The sequence below is a fragment of the Saimiri boliviensis genome, chromosome 1 (genome assembly GCF_048565385.1).
Source record: "Saimiri boliviensis isolate mSaiBol1 chromosome 1, mSaiBol1.pri, whole genome shotgun sequence".
Classification (NCBI taxonomy): Eukaryota; Metazoa; Chordata; class Mammalia; order Primates; family Cebidae; genus Saimiri; species Saimiri boliviensis.
The window spans coordinates 28,940,621-28,962,586 of NC_133449.1; the positions used below are offsets into that span (position 1 = coordinate 28,940,621).

General features: G+C 40.5%; 2 protein-coding genes across 5 annotated transcripts in view; one reads left to right on the top strand and one right to left on the bottom strand.

The window, feature by feature from the left end:
- Positions 1-9,864, top strand: part of CLIP4 (CAP-Gly domain containing linker protein family member 4) — a 128,810-nt gene extending 118,946 nt beyond the window's left edge. For 3 of the 4 annotated variants that reach the window (XM_039460520.2, XM_010352302.3, XM_039460504.2), the window contains exons 15-16: positions 5-77; positions 7,636-9,864. In XM_039460520.2, the coding sequence (XP_039316454.1) occupies positions 5-77; positions 7,636-7,957 (395 nt within the window). In that variant the 3' untranslated portion in view covers positions 7,958-9,864. The remainder of the gene's footprint in view (positions 1-4; positions 78-7,635) is intronic. The other variant, XM_074395650.1, reaches the window with a different exon arrangement.
- A 7,162-nt stretch (positions 9,865-17,026) lies between these two features.
- ALK (ALK receptor tyrosine kinase) overlaps positions 17,027-21,966 on the bottom strand; it is a 769,803-nt gene continuing 764,863 nt past the window's right edge. The window contains exon 29 of the mRNA XM_003941519.3: positions 17,027-20,174. Within this exon, the coding sequence (XP_003941568.3) occupies positions 19,473-20,174 (702 nt within the window). The 3' untranslated portion in view covers positions 17,027-19,472. The remainder of the gene's footprint in view (positions 20,175-21,966) is intronic.

A 21,966-nucleotide genomic window follows, 5' to 3' on the forward strand; every position in this document is an offset into this window, starting at 1 on the left:
TTAGGTTTTAGGAGAAGTTTCAGCACAACTTCCGCTTCTTCCCAAAAGGAGATTAACAGAAGAAATGCTTTTGCCAAGTGAGTATTAAGAAGATTTAGAAAAACACCTTTCAAGATGAACGTGATGGGATTCTGTGAAGAAAAGTGGAATGCTGTATCTTTTGCATTGCTTGGTAGAATTTTAACAAGTAGGAGAAAAGGTGTGACGAGTGTATTGAGAAGAGTTCTTTCTCCCTCCTTTGCAAGCACAATTAAAAATGTCACCAGTGACTAAAACTAGTGCACTGCATATATTTTTATCTTCATAGAAGTTAGAACTGTTAATAAAAATTAGAGGAATTTACATTTTGTCTTTTCATTGAGTAGGGTGGATTGCTTTTAAACGCTCCTTAAGTAATCAGATTTGATTTAATATTGTCAGTGGTACATGAAAGAAATGTAAGGCATAACCTTACAGTTATTTTGAAAAATGCTCCCACATTCTCTCAAGAGTATATTGCTTAAAAAGCCTTTTTTGTTTCATTGTAGAAAGAATGCCCTTTTCTCTTTTTCATTTTTATCTCCCCCAGACCCTCTTCACTACCCGTCAGTGTTTTTCTGAAGCTTTTTTACTTTTAGAGCAATATGAGGCTCTTCCAGACTGATTGGGTTTAGAGGTTCTTTTTTAAATGATGCCATTTAATTTATGAATAATACCGTGGGGGAAAGGCTTAGCTGCTTAAGGAAGTACACATGCTTGCTTAAGTAGTAGGTGGTAGGAGCCACCAGAAATTAGAGCCCAAAAGCTAGAACTTGAAGTCCCACGTTGGGTAGGCAGGTCATTTGTTTACCCTCTGGTGTGAAGGTACTGACATGTTTCACGGAGATCTGAAATTTCACGGGAGAACCCTGCCTGGTCCTAAGGACTGTTAGGTACTGTTGACAGGGTTGGGTGGGGCTGTTTATCTCCCTTCCTCAAAATCATCACCCATTTTGAGCATTTTGAAATTGATCTTCTTGCTCGAGTAGCTGAAAGAGTTTAAGGACAGTCAGTTTATGCTCCAGTTTATTGAAGATATTCAGGAGTTCTTAGGCAGGATGGAAGAAGTTGCTATGAAGAAACAACCAGGAAATAAAGGATTCTGAAGGGGGAGAGGTATCCAAATCAGTGTGGAGATGTTGGTGAGTGGAAGAACATGATACAAAGAAACAAGGGAAGGAGAAAGCAGTCTGAACCCTGGGAATTACACAGCAGGTATGGTTAGATGCAAGACGCTCTGTGGACGTGAGGTGGAAATATTAGTACTTATCTGTTTTCTGTGAAAATAAAAAAGCTTTAGTAATATTTTTACAGGTTAACACTACTACCTTAAGAATATGCTTTTATTGAAGTTAGAGAATAAGTTTTTAAAATTATTTATCTGTTTTTACTCATAGAGTGTGCGACCAAAACGTTTGTTGATCATTGTTCTCAGGAACAAGAAAAAGAGTGTCAGGTGGTGGCAGGCACTTAGGACATTTGTCCCTGCTCCTAGGGGTGAGGGAGACAGGGCAGTGCTCAGATGGCCTTCTGCCAGGCAAGGGGCCAGAGTTGATTGTGTGTTGTTAATCTATCTGGAGGCATGGTGTGTTCTGAAGCATGTGTGTTGAGAAAGCGTGTGTCTTGAGATTCATCAAACTCTGCTCCATTTCCTTGCTTAGTTGTATGGAAAGAAATGATACTTTGAGAAGAAATACGGAAAATCTAGTCAGAGATGATGAAAATTCCTGGGTAGAAACTTGAAGGCCTTGGGGGCAAAGGACACGTTTGGCCTGTGTGAGTGAAAGCAAGCTGGGAAACGGGAAGGAACAGCCTCCCATGTCCTTTCTGTGAGAAAACAAGATTTTTCTAGATCACGTACAGAAATGGTAGTGAGGAATGTGTTTCATCCCAAGGAAGACATGGCAGAAAGGGGGAGGGAAGCAGCTCTGTCTTCAGAACACTGTATGTCCGGTGCCAAGAATGAGCTTGAGATTTTCCCACAGTCGTCACAGGGATCTAAAAGGCATGAGGCATCCATCCTCCTTCACTCTGTGGATGTCTACATCCCGCCTGGGATCTGTCTCCTGTCCCGTCATTACCAGCTCACTTCAGCTCTTCTCCGTGTTATCCCCAGGGCCTGCTCAAAAGTCCTTGCTGAGTCTTATCTGTGGAATCTGGCTCATTGGCATGGTTTGGTCAGCCCACATTTGATGGTCTTTAGGCAGTATTCATATGATCCAGTTTGCCACAGGTCTGTCCTTCCACATCATGTGCTTGTTTTTGTTTTGTGCCTCTCCCTTAAAGCTTTCAAATTCTCAAACACAGAATATGGCCCAGCCTACAAAGGCCTACATGATTGGCTCCTGTGTTTCTCCTGACTTTTGTTTCGTGGTGATATCCTCACAGGTGACTGCAGTTCTCTAAACTGTATGCTTTTCAGGAATAGTAAAAAGTAACAGACATACTGCGGCTGGGCACAGTGGCTCATGCCTGTAATCCCAACACTTTGGGAGGCTGGGGCAGGAGGAGCACTTGAGGTCAGAAGTTTGGGACCAGTCTGACCAACATAGTGAAACCCAGTCTCTACTAAAAACAGAAAAATTAGCTGGGCATGGTGGCGGGCGTCTGTAATCCCAGCTACTTGGGATGCTGAGGCAGGAGAATCACTTGAACCTGGGGAATGGAGGTTGCAGTGAGCCTGGATTTCGCCATTGCACTCCAGCCTGGGTGACAGAGCAAGACTCTGTCTCAAAAAAAAAAAAAAAAAAAAAAAAAAAACCAATATGTATATACATATATATATATGTATATATGTATTGCTCAGACGACCATCTGTGCATTCCCTTTTCTGTGTGCTTATCTTTCAAGTTGGCAGAAATATCATTTTTCCACTAACATGTCTTTCCTGAGGCTTTAAGGGAGGAGAGATGTCTTCCTCTTCTGTGCTCGTTCTGCACTGTATAGGGTCTTTATTATAGCATTTATAACATTTTACTGATTATTATGTGCAAAAATCTAGAACATAGCCCCATGCCTGCCATTTCATAGGTGGCAAATAAATGTTTTTGCATCAGTAAACAGAGCTCTCAAACATGCTGTAATTCTAAGTTTCTCAATTCTCTGGCTTTTGAGCTTTGATACAACTTTAATCAAATCATTCCTAACAGAATGTTAAGTGTTTACTCAAGTCATTACTTTTTGATTTAGATGTTGAATCCATTAATTTTTTTTTTTAAAAACTTTGATTACGAAACTTGTACAACATTCGAAAAATTAAGAAAAACCAAATGTAAGTAAAAGTCATCTGTAATTTTGTTAACTAGATGAGATTATCATTGTTAGCATTTGGTATATACTTTCCCAATTGTTTTCCTAATGCATGTGTCTGAATTTTTTTTTTTTTTTTTTGAGATGGAGTTTTGTTCTTGTTGCCCAAGCTGGAGTGCAATGGTGCGATCTCAGCTGACTGCAACCTCTGCCTCCTAGCAGAGGTTGTACCTATGCAACAATCCTGCATGTTCTGCACATGTACCCCAGAACCTAAAGTGCAATAAAAAGAAAATATATATATATATTTATATGTTTATGTTTATATAAAATGTTTATGTAATTTTTATATTTAATGTTTATATGTAATGTTTATAAAATGTTTATATATATAACTGTATATAATACAATAAAATATATAAAATGTAGATGCTAATGAACTTAATTTTTTAGGAAGAAAATAATACATCCTACAGAAATATTTTTTGTTTACATTCTCTAGGAGTCTAGGTAGCAGAACAGAACTAGGACACAGTAAACAGAGATTTACAATATGATGCAGAGTTTGCTTTTACCTAAGACTATAGATGTATTGTTGTCATTTGGACTAATAAAAGGCAATTTAAAAACATGAAAAAAAAAGAAATGAAAAAAATCAGAATTTAATAATAGATACCAGACTTCTAAAATATGTATTGAACTCTCCCCTTCCTTATTCCCTCCCCCATACTTCCTCTTTCTCTACATAAATGTGTGTGAGTGTGTTTTTCAATATTTATTTATTTATTTCATAGAGTCTTTCTCTGTTGTCCAGGCTGGAGAGTAGTGGTGCTATTTCAGCTCACTGAAACCTCCACCTCCCAAGTTGAAGCAATTTTCATGCCTCAGCCTGTTGAATAGCTGGTATTACAGGAATCTGCCACTGTGCCTCTCTAATTTTTGTATTTTTTGTAAATCAGGGTTTCACCATGTTGGTCAGGATGGTCTCAAACTCCTGGCCTCAAGTGATCTGGCTGCCTCAACCTCCCAATGTGCTGGGATTATAGGCATGAGCTACTGCACTCAGCATCTTTTTTCAGTTTATGCATTAAAGCTCTTTATTTGCAGTTTGTTTTAATATACAGGAGTGGTGAGAATCATATCCTTTTCTCTCAGCTAATTTTTACAGCACTCCTAATTCAATGCTCATTCCTTTTTCACTGATTTGAAGTTTTACTTTTTAATCACATGTAAAATAATTATGTGTGTTTTTCATTTTTCTAAAATATGTTTTCTGTGTTGTTTAAAACTACAGTCTTATGCTAGAGCCACATTGTTTTAACTATTGTAGCTTTATAATTTAACCTAATGGCAGTGTAAACCTTGCCTCATTATTATTCAACCTTTTCTTAGTTACCAGTACTCATTGTGTTTGTGAAGAGAGCCTGGCCTTTGTTTTTGTACAGCCATGGATATGAGCCTCATCTTTGCCTTTTTCATCTCTCTGACCTTAGGCACATAGCTTAATTTTTCTGAGCTTCAGATTATTCTTCCATTACAAGGAAATAATAATCCCGCCTTCACTGGTTTGGGTGAGATTGAAAGACATAATGTATGTGAAGTGGTTAGACACCTAGTAAGTGTTTAGGAAATGATATTGTCATTTATGTGAAAATTACAGTAATTTTGTCTGGTTGCAAAACATATCCATTTGGGGAGAGTGAACATAAATAAATTTCTATTTAGTAACAGCTCTTTTGTATATGTTCTTCAGTAAAGATTTATGCTTTTTCTTACAGGTATTGCATGTTTCTTTATTAAATTTATTGTATTTGTGCATTTGACATATAAATAATTTAAGACTATTTTATAATTAGGATTCTGTCACTTACTGGCAGATGTGGCTTAGAATAAATGTTTGAGCCTCAGTTTCCTATCCATTAAAATTAGTCATCTTCCTTTCCTACAGGGTGGTTAATAGGAGCAAATAAGACATTGTATGTGATGGCATATTAAAGAAAGTGAAACAAAAGGTGAAAAAGTTGGACCCAGATTCTATTCACAATAAGCTCCTGTGTAGTTTTAGTAACAGGTTTCATTTTGAAGCTACTGTGGGATAAGGGGAGGGGTTTCTTTTGGAAGAAAGGTGGTATAGGATAGAGCAGGGGTCCCCAAACTTTTTACACAGGGGTCCAGTTCACTGTCCCTCAGACCGTTGGAGGGCCGGACTATGCAAGGTGTGACGCCCTTCACAGCCAGCGCTGCTGCCTCCACTATCCCAGACAGCGGTGTACAGCGTCACAGGCCCAGCACCGCCTCCAGTGCTGTATACAGGGATGGCGGTGATCAGCCTGTGACACTGTGTGTACAGCGTCCTGGACATCTGCAGCAGCGGTGGGCCTCTGCTGTGGGAAGCCCACTGCTGCATGTTTCCCCTATTATGAGACACCTCCTAAAAATAAGACAGCCCCCGTCTTGTGGGGGTAAAATTAATATAAGACAGGGTCTTATAATAGGGGAAACACGGTGTGTAGTAATGTTGGGGGGAGACTTTTGGGCAAAGGGAGGTTATAGGGGCCATTATGTTGTTGTACATTTGGGGGAGTATGGGGGCCACTGTACTGTGTAGTAATGGTTATAGTGTTTTGCCTTTCTTCCTACTTCTGCTGTTATTTCACACTGCCTCTGGTGATGTGGTGGCGCCGCAGCCGCAGACCGGATGTGCGTCATATGACGCGCTTCCAGAGCCGTGACGCGTGCGTCCCGCGTCACCGGGAGTAGTACTGTAGGTGAGCGATGCCACGCTTTGCGGCGCCACCACATACTGTGCTCCTCTCACTGACCACCAGCGAAAGAGGTGCCCCTTCCTGAAGTGCGGCGGGGGCCGGATAAATGGCCTCAGGGGGCCTCATGCAGCCTGCGGGCCGTAGTTTGGGGACCCCTGGGATAGAGGATAGAAATCTCCAGATAGTTTTGCTGGTTTCTTTCTGGCCATTTTGGAAGGTTTCAGCTCAGGGGGCAACGCGACCCTTGTCATGTTTCTACTGTGGGTGAATGTCAGCTACCTCCGGTGGACAGCGGAGGCAGCTCTGGGGCAGTGCGGGCCTGAGGCCTTGGCTGAGTTCACCCGGGAGTCCCGTGCTTTATTCTCAGGTCGCGGTGGTGGTGAGTGCTAGGAGACGTTTCCAGCACACTGGAAGGAATGTCATGTTGCAGGGAGAAGGAGAGGCAGCTGCTCAAGGCACCTCAGCCCTCCTTAGTGTTAGCGGCCCGGCAGGGAAGGGGGTTTACTAAACCTTATAACTGGAGTTCATACATAGAACATGTATATAGATATTTCCAAAGCTGTGGACTTACAGTTTTAAAAGTTTGTTTTCATATGAAAAATATTTTTAAAGTGAACAAACTAATTTAAATTTACTATAGTCAAAATACTAGATTCTTTTCTTTTTGCTTTGACAATACTGATGCCATTTAAACAGCCAAAATACTAGAGTCTTTCTTCTTGCTTTATTTGATAATGCTGATAGAAATTAAATAGGTATAAGTGTAGTTTTTTCTAAGTGCTATTTTACTGAAAGCGTGTGTGTGTGTGTAAATATACATATGTGTGTCTACACGCACATATATATGTGTGTGTGTGTGTGTGTGTGTGTGTATATATATATATATATATATATATATATATATATATATATGGCAAATGAAATCTTAAATCCAGAATAGGGTAGTCTTAAAATAGAGCAAAGACAAAAACTTTTAAAATGTTACACAAAAGTCCAGTTGAATTTTGGTTAATGAATGTGGGGATTGGGGGTGCCATCCATCGCTTGCTCACTTGCACCGTTGAAAAACAGTGTATATCTTTTGACTTCCCCAAAACTTAACTACCGATAGCCTCCTGTTGACTGAAAGGCTTACTTATAAGCAGCTGATTAATAGATATTTTGTATGTTACATGTAGTATATGCTGTATTTTTACAATAAAATAAGTTAGAGAAAAGAATGTTAACGTTATAAGGAAAATATATTTACTATTCCTTAAGTAGAAGCGGATCGTCATAAAAGTCTTCATCTTCATTGCCCCCACTTTGTGCAGGCTGAGAAGGAGGAGGAAGAGAAGGGGTTGGTCTTGCTGTCCCGGGTGGCAGAGGCGGAAGAAACTCTGTGTATAAGTGGACCCACGTACTTCAAACCTGTATAGTTAATGGGTCAACTGTATATTCTAAAACTGCTATTTAAAATTAAAAAACCAACTTGTGATCATAAAGTATTCTCTTTTGGGGACTGAATGAATGAATTCTGAATGTGGCAGTGGAAATGAATATGATGATTGTGTTATGTGGCTTTGGCACTGAAGCGTTTTTCCCGCCTTTCCTTTCTGCACAGATCAAAAGCTGCTCTTCGTCGCAGTTGGAGCAGCACCCCCACTGCAGGGAGCATTGAAGGGAGCGTGAAGCTGCACGAGGGGTCTCAGGTCCTGCTCACGAGCTCTAACGAGATGGGTACTGTTAGGTATGTGGGCCCCACTGACTTTGCTTCAGGTATTTGGCTTGGACTTGAGCTCCGAAGCGCCAAGGGGAAAAATGATGGGTCAGTGGGTGACAAGCGCTATTTCACCTGTAAGCCGAACCACGGAGTCTTAGTTCGACCGAGCAGAGTGACCTATCGGGGGATTAATGGGTCAAAACTTGTGGATGAGAATTGTTGAGTTAAGCTTCTAAAATATTAAATAAGCTTGAATATATATATATATTTGGTGTAAATAAAGAGTCCATGGTAAATGGTTTACTTTAGCCATATTTAAAATTTGAAAATAGAGTTATCATCTTAAAAATCATGACAATTCAGAGAGAGTTCTTTACAAAGCCATGAATATGAACTCTGGGGAATCATGGTTCTTTTAAAGCAATTTTCAAAATAAGTGTCATTTAAAGCTTTAGGTCCCAAGAAAATTCTGGGGCTCAGGAAAAAAAAGTGCCATCAGGTGACCAGCTGTTACATTTCTTTGCTTATTCTGTTTTAATTTTACACATATTGGATTTTTCTTAGTGCCCTAATTGTGAAGGGTTTCTCTAGCTTTGGTTACGTGTAATGTTCACATGACCTTTATTTGTCAAGCATTTTTGGAATTTTTCCTTCTTTCCGTGCTTTGTTACTGGTAAGTCCAATAAGAGAATAGTAGGTGGATGACTAGTATATTTTTTATATATTTTGGTAAAATTATTTGCCTTTTCATAAATGCCTCATCTAAAGATACATGATAACTTTGGAGTTGGAAGAGGCCTTAGAGGCTCTCCGGCTCTGCTTCTTGCCCATTGCCAAATACTGAAATGGAAGCCTGGCTTACCTGAGGTCACTAACCCGTTGGTTAACTGAGCTAAGAATAGAATGTGGGTCTCCTCCCTTGTGGCCCAGTGTTCTTTCCTCTGTACAAAACGTCTAATCTCAGATTTTTCTTCTGCTGCTTGACTGCTTCATCTGGATAAACTACAGAAAAATCCATGATTAAGGTTTATGAATCCAAGTAATAATTAGAATTCTTTTGCACAAACTTACTTCCTTATTGGATATGTTTGTAACACATAAACACGAAGCACTTTTAAAACATGACGCACTTTTCTCTTTGTGAAGAATTTACCATCCTTTCCTTCTGGGATATGAGAAACATTAAAAAAAAAAGTGTTTAACAGAAGAGAGCAAATTAAGCTGTATTAGGAAGGGTGTATTAGTTATTTACTTAAATGTTTATAATATCTGAATTTTTTTGTTTTATTACTCATAGAACTGGTGTTGTGTTTGCTGTTTTTATATCTCCAGCTGTTGCAGAGTTCAGCCTGTTATAAAGCTACAGAACTGTATTTTCATTTTCTTTATTGGGCACATGATAAACTAAGCTTCATAATAGTGTGATGTCATCATGTAAAATGTTTGTATTGTGGTTAAGTATTGATGTTGATGTCCTGTCTGCATAATGATTTATCTTTTATTGTAAGCATTTAGACTTTACCACAGAAATATTGGAACAGTTTGCTTTATAAGATTAAAAAGTATCCTTCAGAATGGAGCTCGCCTTGTGCTTAGAAATAATATGTTGAACTATTTTGCAATATACTATTTTAAATCTGAATTCTGCCACTTTGCTGCCTTTTTTAAATAGTGTGTGGTGTTTCAAATACTGCTAGAGCTATTTTCCTGAAATACATTTGCAAAATAAAGGCTGCTTTGTAATCAAGGAATATTTTTATTGATAGAAGGAAATGACTGTACTGCGGTTGAAAAGTAAAGTTATTTTATTATACAGATTATTTCTTAAAAATTCTATTTATACCTTAACGTGAAATCCATGACCACACCAAACTTGGTTATTCATAATTTTTCCTGTTAAATATACAACACTGTAAGTTAAAAACAGTAATGCCAACATTGAATTTATTTTTGAGGTCAAAGAACGGTTATTCTCTTTATATTTAGATGAGGATTAAGTCCATATAACATGTATGTTTACCTATACTATACATGCAAATTAGGTGTTTTCATTTGTGTTTTGCTTACGAAATGTCATTTAAAGTTCACTTCTTGAGCATCAATAAAAAGGGAAGCTGTGTGGTTTTGGAATGGTATCTTGTCATTTACCTTATTTGCAACTCTCCTTTTCTTAGTCACTCAGGGTACGTATGCTTTGGCAAAGTTTTTTTTCCTCATGGTCATGGTTTGGATTTGTCCTGTCCCTTTGAAGAGTATTAAAAAGTATCACGCTTTCTACCCAACAACTTACGTTCGTAGCCACCCTCTTATTAGTATTGTTTTGATGAATAGTGAGTGATTTAAGAAAAGAATGTATTTCTACGGTTAGGATTTCATTTGTTTCTTTAGGGCAGGATGGAACACTTTGAATTTAGATTAAGAAGTAGAAATAATTACCTACCTTTTACTAAAAAAACTTTGTATTTAGGGTGATTTGGGGGAATATTTCTAAGTATGTAAGAGTGTTGAGATGCAGCTGTTTGCTGACTGCCAACTGCGGTGTTGTAATCTTGGTGTGAATCTCTGGCACTTCCTCCCAAGAGCCTCTGGCTCCCCTCTCATGTTTTATTTTTCTGTTTAGCATTTGGTCATGCTTACTACTTATTACAGCTTCTTGCTTACTATTTCTTTCTTCCTTCACTAGATTGAGGAGTGGATTTTTGACTGTTTCGTTTTATTCACTTTATCCCCAACACCTAGAATAATACTTGGCACCTCGTAGATGCTCAGTTTTGTTGAGTGAATAAAGGCAGTCTAGATTGTTGGAAATACAGATACTATCTAGTTAGCTTCAGACAAGTGGCCTTGCGAGACCAGGCCACGGAACGGGTAAGTTTTCTCAGACACGGAAGGAAGGACAAGAAAAGTTTGAATCCAGGAGCCCGGCTTACCCCTGAAGAGTGCCGTGTACGAGCCCACAGACGTTGAGTGGCGAAGCAGTGGGGAATGGGGAGGAAAGATGTTGTAGGACCACCTGGGGCAGCTCCCTTTCCGTTCTGCCTGGGGCAAACTTTGAATTCCTATTTTAATATGATAATTTAGAGAACATGCTAATATGTGTAGTCTAATATGGAGAGAATGAACTGGATCATTCCCAAGTGGGGATAACGTTGATCTCCAGTATTAAATTTTTTTTTTTTTTTTTTTTTTTTTTTGAGGTAGAGTTTTGCTCTTGCCACCCAGGCTGAAGTGCAATGGCGCAATCTCGGCTCACTACAACATTGGCTCGCTGCAACCTCTGCCTTCTGGGTTCAAGGGATTCTCCTGCCTCAGCCTCCCGAGTAGCTGAGATTACAGGTGCCCACCACCACACCTGGCTCATTTTTTTGGGTATATTTAATAGAAACAGGGTTTCACTGTGTTGGCCAGGCTGGTCTCGAACTCCAGACCTTAGGTGATCCACTTGCCTTGACCTCCCAAAGTGCCGGGATTATAGGCATGAGCACCATGCCCAGCCGTATTTTTATTTCAGAGTTTTATTTTGAGGCTACCTATTTAGAAAGTGTGATAATATTATTTAAACCACATCAACCAATGGCTGGAATCCTATTGTGTTAAAATCATTCTTAATTGAGAAACAGTTCTAGTAATTTTAACTACTCACCGGATGGATATTTGATATCTAAATAACAAATAACTAAATGACTCAGAGTCATATAATATGCATCGCCACATTGCAAGCCAATAGAAGATTAATTTTTTAAATTTTTATGCCCTTTGCTTCACTACACTTATTTATAATACAAATACAGTGGTTAATACAAAACTCACGTTATGTGTATTTTTAGTAATTGTTTAATATCCCTTAGTACACAAGCCTTCTTTACAAACAGTGTCACATACTCTGAATATAAAATAAACATTCCTAATGAATTTCGTGCATAGGCTGAACGTGTTAAACTTGCAGGACTTGTTGATTGTATTATGAGCAGAAGATGATGCCTTTGCATAGGCAAAAATATTTTGTTCTATTAATCTATTTTTTTTTTCTTTGCTAATGCTCTTTTTTTTTGAGACAAAATCTCTCACTCTTGTTGCCCAGGCTAGAGTGCAACGGTGTGATCTCAGCTCACTGCAACCTCTACCTCCTGGGTCCACGCGATTCTCCTGCCTCAGCCTCCCGAGTAGCTGGGATTACAGTCATGCATCCCCACGCCCAGCTATTTTTTAGCAGAGATGGAGTTTTACCATGTTAGCCAGGCTGTCCTCTTAACTCCTGATCTCAGGTGATCCACCCCCTTCACCCTCCCAAAGTTCTGGGATTACAGGCGTGAGCCACCATGCCCGGCCACTAATGCTCCTTTTTATGAGAGAAAAAGAAGTATAGTGGTGGAATTGGATTAGATGGGCACATATTACTGATGTTAATATTGTTTCATTATGTGTGGTCGAAATGAAACTTTTTGTTTTATAGCTCTCCCTTGAGAACGGCATCAAGGTGTAGGGGAAGGTTTTTTCCCTTTATCTTTTTAGAATGTCTTCCAATGAATAGAATATTCATCATGATAAATCAGCAGCAAATTTCATCATTGACTCTACCTTTCAAATAGGGCAAGCGTAGTGGTCATGGTGGTGCTGAGAAGGGGCAGGGAGTTCTGAATTATTAAAGATATTTCAGGTGTTTAAATTGAGGCTGTTACCTTAAAATATAATCTGTTCCCAAGGATCACTGGTGTCATTTTTAAAATGCTCATAAATCTGGTTTCAGTTCAGCTCTGAAATCCCAGATGAACCTAGATATGTGAGTTTGTTACTCCCGTAGCTGTTTACACGCATATGTACCCCAGAAGACTCCTGTGTCAGGAGGAACTGGAGGAAGTTGGTCTCGGGATTAGATATTTAGTCAGAGTTATTTCAACTGGCTAAATAAAATCAAATAGGGATCAGTTTAACTCAGCAATCTAATTATTCCATAGTGATTTTGAATTTTAGGCATTTCTAAAGCATTGAAGGTTAAACTCTGCAAGTCCTGTGTTCCTGGCCTATGTCTATCTGATGGAGATTAAGTTCTTTCAGTTCCAGCCCTTCATGGCTCTATTCCAAGTAGACTGACCTTATTGAAGACTGAACTAATTTTTATTTTTCACGTAACAGATCACATCAGACTGACATGGAGATGAATCATGTTAAGATTATATGCACAGCTTCAAGCTGTTCTTTCTGTTCTTTTCTCTAGTATGACTTCTGAGATTCAGCCTGAAACTCAGTCAACAGTGTTAATGACATTGGCTGCCCCTGACAGTTCTTGTTGTGAAGGATGGGTGTTACTATCCAGTATCTTTGGGGGAAAAAAAACCTAAAATGGATTTTTAAATGAATTTTAATAGTGATAAAGTCATAAAAATTCTCATATTGTTGGCAAGGGGAAGTGGATTTTCCATTACAGACAATATAGAGCATTACAGATCAGAAGAATAAGGTGAAAAATTATAGTTGCCTTTATTGAACCTGCTAATACAAATGGATTTCTAATAGGAATTCCAATACATTACACCTATCAGTGAAAATATTGTAATTTTTTCAGATGATATTTTCTCTTCCTTGAAGGGGATAGAGCTTACGGAATTAAGAAATAGCATGAGATTCTTGAGGCCTCACTTTACACCCCCTGGTGTGTGACAAAGGAAAATCCAATGTAATTTTCTGCTTTAGTTTCTTATCCTTTATAAAACATCACCTGCTTCCTGGCACATATTGAGGAAAGAGAACTTTTATCTTGAAAATTACTTTATTTCTTCTGAGAACTGTGAAATATTATATAAATATTACTTTGAGAATAATGCAAAAAGATTTAAATGGTTGCTTTTCTCAACTATTGGATGCAGTAAAATACAGAAAATTTGCCCACAGTCTTCACAGTCTTATCTTGGTGGGATGTTTGAATTGGCTATCTTTTGGATTCCAGGTTTCTACAGATCCATTATAAAGCTATAGTGTTCACAACAGGTTTCCAAAAATTACCATCCATTGGCGGTGGATATCTCTATAAACCTGAAAAGAGTGGCTCTAGCCAATCCTATGGTAACTGTGAGATAGGACTCCTGTTCTTAATGAATTCCCCATCATAATGGCACTGGGATGCACTTGTTGAGGAACGTAAGAATCCACAGGCGCCTCCTGCTCTCAAACACCTGGCTTGCTGTGGGCTTTGGTACATCCCTTTGGGAATGGGCGTCAATATGCTTTGGCTGTGTCCCCACCCAAATCTCATCTTGAATTGTAGCTAGTATAATCCCCATGTGTCATGGGAGGGACCTGGTGGGAGGTGATTGAGTCATGGGGGTGGGTTTTTTCCCTGCTATTCTCATGATAGTGAATAAGTCTTACGAGATCTGATGGTTTTATAAAGGGCAGTCCCTCAGCACAGGCTTCTCTTGCCTGCCCTTATGTAAGACATGCCTTTGCTTCTCCTTTGCTTTCCACCATGATTGTGAGGCCTCCCAGCCATGTGGAACCATGAGTCCATTAAACCTCTTTTTCTTTATAAATTACCCAGTCTCAGGTACGTCTTTATCAGCAGTGTGAGAATGGACTAACACAGGCACTGAGAGGTGCAAATTGTCAGCTGACAAAAAGTGCATCAGATATACCATCGAATATTAGGTATGATGAAAGGTAAGTTTTATGGTTTTACTTTGCTAATAAGGTTTCCATCGTAGCAAATGTAACGAAAGAGAAATAAGTGGTGTGGCACAGAAAGCATGAAAGTCGTTAAATGGACATAACTCACAGTTCTGCCGGCTTTGCTGCCTTCTGGAAATCATCCCTGATTCATCTCATTTTGCTATGGTAAGGGTTTGATGATTTGTTAAAGAGATCTTTGAATAGAAGGATCTTTACACAGAGGACTGATACTAAACTCTCTGATCTGTGTCTACGTAAAGATTACATATAATTTGTCTCGCTGCGATAAGAGTCAGGTCAAGGACACATGCACACACCAGTCAGGCTCAACTGATTATGGTTGGGTGTTGGGATTTACCTTACATAGGCAAAGTCCTACAGAATCACAGACTTCACAGTTAGAAGGGGCCTTTGAGACCAACTCCTTTTTTTTTTTTTTTTTTTGAGATGGGAGTTTTGTACTGTTGCCCAGGCTGGAGTGCAGTTGTATGATCTCCGCTCACTGCAACTTCCACCTCCTAGGTTCAAGCAATTCTCCTGCCTGTCTTCCAAGTAGCTGGGATTAAGGCAACTGCCACCAGGCTCGGCTGCAAATTTTTTATATTTTTAGTAGAGATGGGGTTTCAGTATGTTGGCCAGGTTGGTCTTGAACTCCTGACCTCATTTTTTAAATAAGGAGTGTTTGAGTAACTTGCTTGAGTCAGGGAGGTAGGTAATGGCAGTCTGGTAGTAGTAGGTCTCTTAACTCCTTCCTGGTCTGCTTGCTGTTTTCTCAAGTAATTGATGAGTATTCAACTATCCAAGATGATATAATCATCGGAAACTTTTTCAATCTGATACTCATCTATGTTAGCAAATAAGCTCTTCTAATATGTAAATATTCTAGGGAGAATTACTACCCTAGCTGCTCAGGTTTTGATGTGAGTTAGCTTAATAAGACTGTCTTTCACCTAACACCAGCTGAAATGAACATTAAGTGATGGCAGGAAAAATAACTGGGTAAGTTCTCCCCAGGAGGCAAAAAGTCTTAGGAAATTGATGGGACAGGGAGAGAGCCTGAGGATGTCAAGAAGAGGGATATAAGAAATGGACATGTGAGGGCATTAAAGACTAATTTTCGTCCCTGCACTTTTTCTGAGATTAGACTTGTAGTGCCATCTTTCCATGTGAAGGGTAACGCATTTGTTTTACACTTACTGAATGCTGAAGAGAGGAAGGTGGTTGCTGTAGTTTTGTGGTCATAGTTCATGTAACTTCCTGTCCCCCCACCCTCCCATATAGTAGTCTGTTCTTACCAACTTTTTAGAATGTTTTAGAGTTGTTAGGCTACAGCTAAAAAATGTTTTGCAGTTGAGTAGTGCATCAAAAATTAAACACCTCCACTCAGGAGACCAAATAAAAGTCGAATCTTAAGAGAAGGCTTATTATTTGTTCTCAGTAATGGTCTTTTATTTTAGAGCAGCATGTATAGGATTACAGGAATGCTGGTTTTCCTTTTTATGTTCACACAACACAGGAGCCATCTGCTGCAATGAAATTAGCCAAGTCAAATTGTGTGTTCTTTAGGGGCTCATTTTAAAAGCGATTAAAGACAGGTTGACAACACACTTCATACAATTTCATGAATCTTGTCATAGGAAATTGTTATTTAGAGTCACCTGAATTCAGATGCATCTCATTTTAGGTCTGTAGAGCTCATATGGATTTTAATCCTGCTATTACTAGTGAAAATCTATTGGCTTGATTATTCGAATTTCTTAGTGGTGTGCTCTGAGAATTTGGATATAAAGGCCCATGTTTTACAGAATAAAACTGTAGTTACTAATACCTTACAGCTATAGGGTTTACTAAGTACTATGTGGAGATGCCAAAATATTTTTAAAGAATTACTGAAATTGTGGTAGAGACTTCACATTCTTCTTTTGAGCTGAAGAGGAGTTGGTTTCTGACAGGGTTCTTGCTGCTGTCATTAGCGTTAGATCGGAGGACTAAGTTCTGGTGGTCAGTTGCCCAGTAGGGTGACTGGTTAACAATAATGTATATTTCAAAATAGCTAGAAGAGAGGATTTTGGATGTTCTTACCACGAAGAAATGATAACTGTGTGAGATCATGGATATGCTAAATGCCCTAATTTGATTTTTATAATATATGCATGTATTGAAGTACCCTGTAAATACACAGTATTATCTGTCAGTGAAAACAAAACCAAGTGACAGATGAAGAAAACATGGCACAAATGGGAGAGCCAAGAGGGCTGGATGTGTGTGGGGACAGTAACCACCGAGTGTGAGGGCAGGGAGGCATAGACATACCTGGCCCCACCCCCACCCCCACCTCACCTGGGGGCCACCAAGGTGTAAGAGGGGGTGCTTGGGCTTTCACACAGTTTCTGAGCTCCCTGAGGAGCTGCAAGGAAGAGAAGTGATTATCCTTTTATGTATGGAGACATCGAGGTACCAATGGGCCAGATAACCCAAGGGAAGGCAGAATTCAGACCCTAACTGGAAGAAGAGAATCCAGTCTCTTAGGAGGGCATACTCTTTTTAAAAAGTGTATCCTCTCTCATCTGAATTGCTATAATCTTGAGGTACAACATATTAACTGGTCATTGCTCACAAATTGCCAGTTTCCCAGTGAAACAGTTGTGAAGTTTCGATGGCCTTTTTTATAGACAGAGGATATAAATAATTATGCTAGATTATGGTTTAATTAACATAGCTTCTGTAAACTTAATTATGTCCATTCATATTCTGGGTGAAACTTTCTATCATGGTTAGTACGTTTATTAAAGCCCATAGGGCCTGTATAAATTGTAGCCACATGGCTGGAACAATATTCGAGTGGACAATAGTCCAGATTAATATCTTGCTGATCCCCATGGGTTACACCAAGTTAAATGAAACATCTTGAGGTCGTCGCATCTCAGTGTGGAGCTGTTTATTTACTTATCCATGTACACAAGCTTTTAAGACTTGAATTATTTACATGAAAGTTGATACCAACAAGGACGATTGGAGAGATCAACAAATCAGTCTCAGTGGTAGAAAGGCACAACCTGAAAATGTAATGGATTTGTAGTTTCTAAAAGTGGAAAGAAATATTTTCCCCATGAATAATAGAAAGATGGCTGTTTAACCAGATAGCTTATTCCCTGCTTAATTGGTTATGGATGTTACAAATATAAAACAGAAATGTTTCTCTCAGTTATTGACAACTTCTCTGTCATTATCCTGTAGGAAGAGTGTTTTCTCAAAGTGATATTCTTGAGCCCCTTCAGGTGGTCTGTGAGTTAAATAATGATTATATGATTAGGCTACTTTTGTGCCTGGCATGAACCAAAGCTTTACTGATACGTTTACTTAGAGATGAATTCACTGATGTTTCATCTTCATGTATCTCTGATGAAAATATTTTGGCAGTGAAGCAGGTAAGGAACGTAGCCCCTGGGGCATCAGGGCTTTTACAGATGCACACTTCCAACTCCAGGGCAAGGCAACTGCCTTCGAAGAAGGGAACAGTTGTCTGGTATTGGCTTTTTACAGAATGGCTTTCACACGCTGAAAGTGATGCTTTTGATGCAGGTGAAACTGAGAAGGTCAACAAAAGGCATGTATATATCAAACACACACACATAGTCCTTTTGTTTGGTCATGTTTAGTAACTAGTAGTAAGAGAATGCTTTCCTCTTGAATGCTTTGGCGTAGCTACTGACAGGAAAGAAGCGGGCATGAGGATAGAGATGCAGAAAGAGAATGGAATGAGGACTGACAAAGCATTCTTGCATAAGTATGTGTGTACAAGTGGACAGATTCCCAATCGGTTTTCATGGAAGTAAACTTCATCTGTGAAAACCAGGTTCAGAACTCCCACTCTCACGTGTCAGTGTCAACCTCAACTCTCCAAGGGTTCTACTTTTCCTTTCCTCATTGCCTCCTAGGGAAAACATTGTTTTCATTTGCGTTTGACAGCTGTACAAATTATGCTGTGTGTATTTCAGCCCATTTGTGTTCCCAGTGTACTAAGATCACATGATGGAGAGAGAACACAGGTTAGCCATGGAAGGAAAAGGGACTGCCTTAGCACCTCTCCTTAGGACCACCAGCGGCCTGTTCCTCCTGGGGCCCTGGCCATCTCTACAGGTAGGAGCTTGGGTTTGGTAGTCATTCCATGACTGAAACAAATAGGTGGTTTTGGCTTAAGACGTATATGCCCATGAGTGGATATGTTTCTATGCTTCCAGATATCGCTGCTGCTTAACATTTTTGCTTTTACACAATCAGTTTAATTAGTGGAACATTTTTAAATAAGTAGTTTAAATCTTTAAATCCAGTAGGAAACCTCACACTCAGTTTTTCACTTTTAGTAGGAGGGTTTTCTTAAGGCATGAGGTATATATTAATAGGATGTCTGAATCTCTGTATTGGTGCTTTATCCTACTCACAGCACTTGGGATGGATGCATTTCACTTAGATGAGTATATACACATTTCTGCTATACTACTGGAACTACTCACGACATTTTACAATTGGTGATGAATCAGCAAAATTAAAAGCATCTGTCACCTAACGTGACATTTCAGTTGTCTATGATTTTTCAAGAATGTCTTTCCCCATGCTGAGTCATTACAAATAACTCCTTTATTTCTGTTCCCTCTCCCCTCAAATGGTTCATGTCCATATCAACAAGGTAAGGAAACGTCTATGAGCCTGACTATGAAACATAGAAGCAGCTAATTCTGACTACAGTGAAGCAGAGCACACACAATTTAAAAGAAGCATAAGGAAGTATACAACAAACATGCATAAAAACCTTATGCAACCACATCTGGGCCTTGTATTCATCACCCATTTTTATGACATTTTCTTCTTTTGAAAGCATAGGATGAACCCATGCTCAAAACCTACCTAAAGCATTTTGAAAATACAGCTTTTTTTTTTTGGTGGCACTTCAAAATAAGTTGGCACAAAACAAAAAGTGACATTTGGTCTCTGGTGTGTGAAGGAGCCATTACATCATCTCTCTCCTCCCTGGGCTTAGGGATCCCAAGGAAGAGATGCTGAGTGTGCGACCGAGCTCAGGGCCCAGGCTGGTTCATGCTATTCTTGCTCTTCAGAAGGGTGTCCTCATAGTGGCCAGCTCCAGGGGCAGTAGCAGCCTCTAAGGGCAAGCCCTGTTGCTGGTAGCCGTAATTGACATTCCCACAAGGGAAGTGACGTAGCCTGAACAGAGGTACCTCCTTCATATTGGCAGTCAGCGAAGAGGGCTCTAGGAGCAGAGAGGCCCCTGGAAGTCTCCCAGTTGCAACGTTAGGTGGAACAGTACAGCTTCCCTCGAGCCCCAGGTTACCCCTCTCATGTGGCTCCTTCTTTGCTAGAGGATTGTTCTTTTTGGTGGGTTTCTCTGTAAACCAGGAGCCGTACGTTGGGTTCCACAGGCTGGTGGGCTTGTTTCTGGATCCCTGGACCTTGTGCAACTCTGAAGGGGGGTTGGACTGAGAGAACGCCATGTTAACGTGTCCCCCTTCCACGGTTGGCCCTCTAGGGACTCGAACAGAGACCTCTGCAGCTGTGGGTTTCTTTGTGGCCTTGCCAGAGGAGGTGGTAGGCAGCGGTGGTGGGGCAGCTGGGCCGCGCTCCTCCTCCCCGCGTTTCACCTGGTGGGAGACCAGGAGAGGAGGAACCCCCTCAGGGTCCTTGGGCCGCACGGGCACTTTCTCTTCCTCTTCCACAAGTGGCCCGTATTCTATCGGCAAAGCGGTGTTGATTACATCTGGGTCCTACCACAGGAGAAAGGATTAAAACTTTGAATCAGAGACAAAAACTGTTGGCTCTAGACGACACCTTAGAGGTGAAGTAATCTAAACATATTCTACAGATGAGGAAACCAGTATTTATTGAGAAGGCACTGGGGTATAAGAAATGAATGGGAAGTCATTCTTATCCTCGAAGACCTTAGAGGATACGTGCTATAATGGAAGTGTGTCCCGGTGCCTGGGACAGAGTGCAGAGGAGATCTTTGGCCAGTTTTTAAAGATTAGTGGATTTTTTAAACAAGGTCTGACTGCGCTGTAAAGGCATGGCGACCCCTGTGAGCCGCACGTACACCTCTGGAGGGCCTTCAGGAATTGGAAAACCTGAAGTAGCTGGAAAATCATGAAAAAACGGAAGGACAATCAACCCCTGTAGTGCCTAACTAACCTGAGACATTCTTCTATTGTTTCTCATTCAGCCTCAATTGACAAGGCCATTGGACTTTGTAACTGACCTTGACAAACCTCGTGACTCCACACCCTACAACCCCCTCCCAGCTTGCAAAAAACCACCCCAAACTGTAACTTCTGTAACTTTCCACTGTTTAACCCCGAATCTACAAAATCAACTCCTATCCCATTGCCCTTTGCTGACTCTTTCGGACTCAGCCTGCCTGCACCCGGGTGAATTAACAAACAGCCATGTTGCTCACACAAAGTCTGTTTGGGAGGTCTCTTCTTTCAGACCATGCGTTTTACCATTTGGTGCCAAAAACTCAAAACAGGGGTGCTCCTTTGGGGAGCCCAGCCCCCTGTCCCTGCTCTCTCTCTGGGAAGAGATCCACCTGAGACCTCAACACATCAGACCAGCCCAGCAGCTTGCGCTTAGTGTGCCAAACAGTGCTCTCGCCACCGTCAGATCCCGTAAGCAGTCTCTCCCCCTCTCTCTTTTTTCCTTTAAATCTTTCTCCTTCTAGTAGAGACAAAGAGACACTCTGTGCAGAGCTGGAAGAGACAGATCTCTCCCTCTTGCTCAAAAACTCCAACCTTGGTCATGGACTTGGGAAGACAGTCTTCCCTTGGTGTCTGGTCAATCGTGGAGACACCTGCCTTGATCACTTACCCACATTACAGCCCAGGAATCGGTCAGGGACACCTACTGAAAATCCTGGTTGCTGCTCGCTCCTTTTCCTAGTCTCTACTCCTTTTCTTAAAACTTACCTCCTCCTCCATGGGCAATATATTCTGTCCTCTATTCCTCAGTTAAAAACCTAAAATGAGTCGCCCTGAATGTCTCATTTTTTTCTATAACATAGCCTGGCCTCAATACAAATTATAGACTATGGTTCCAAATGGCGTCTTCCTCTGCCCACAGCCCACTTCCCCACCTCACACCTGTCTGGCTTGCTTACAGTTCAGTCCCGCAGCTACCTCCTCCACCTTGCCCAACAATTCCCCGTTTGAGAGGTGGCTGGAGCCAAAGCCACAGTCGGGGCGCATGTTTCTTTCCCTTCATCCAACCTTTCCCCAATTGGCCGGCGGTTAGGCTCCTTTTCATCAGATCCTCCAGTACTTAACCCAGTCCTATAATCGCACCTGGAGTGACTTAAATGCCATCCTTCTACTCTCACCCCTGAAAAACGCTTAACGTGCATTTTATCACCCAATCAGCCCCTGACATTAAGCTGCAGAAATTGAAATCTGGTCCTCACGCCCCACAACAGGAACTAATCAACCTCGCTTTCAAGGTGTTCAATAGCAGCGGCAGCACGTCTCAGAACCACAGATGCTTGTCTCAAGGCAAACCCCAGCCACACCA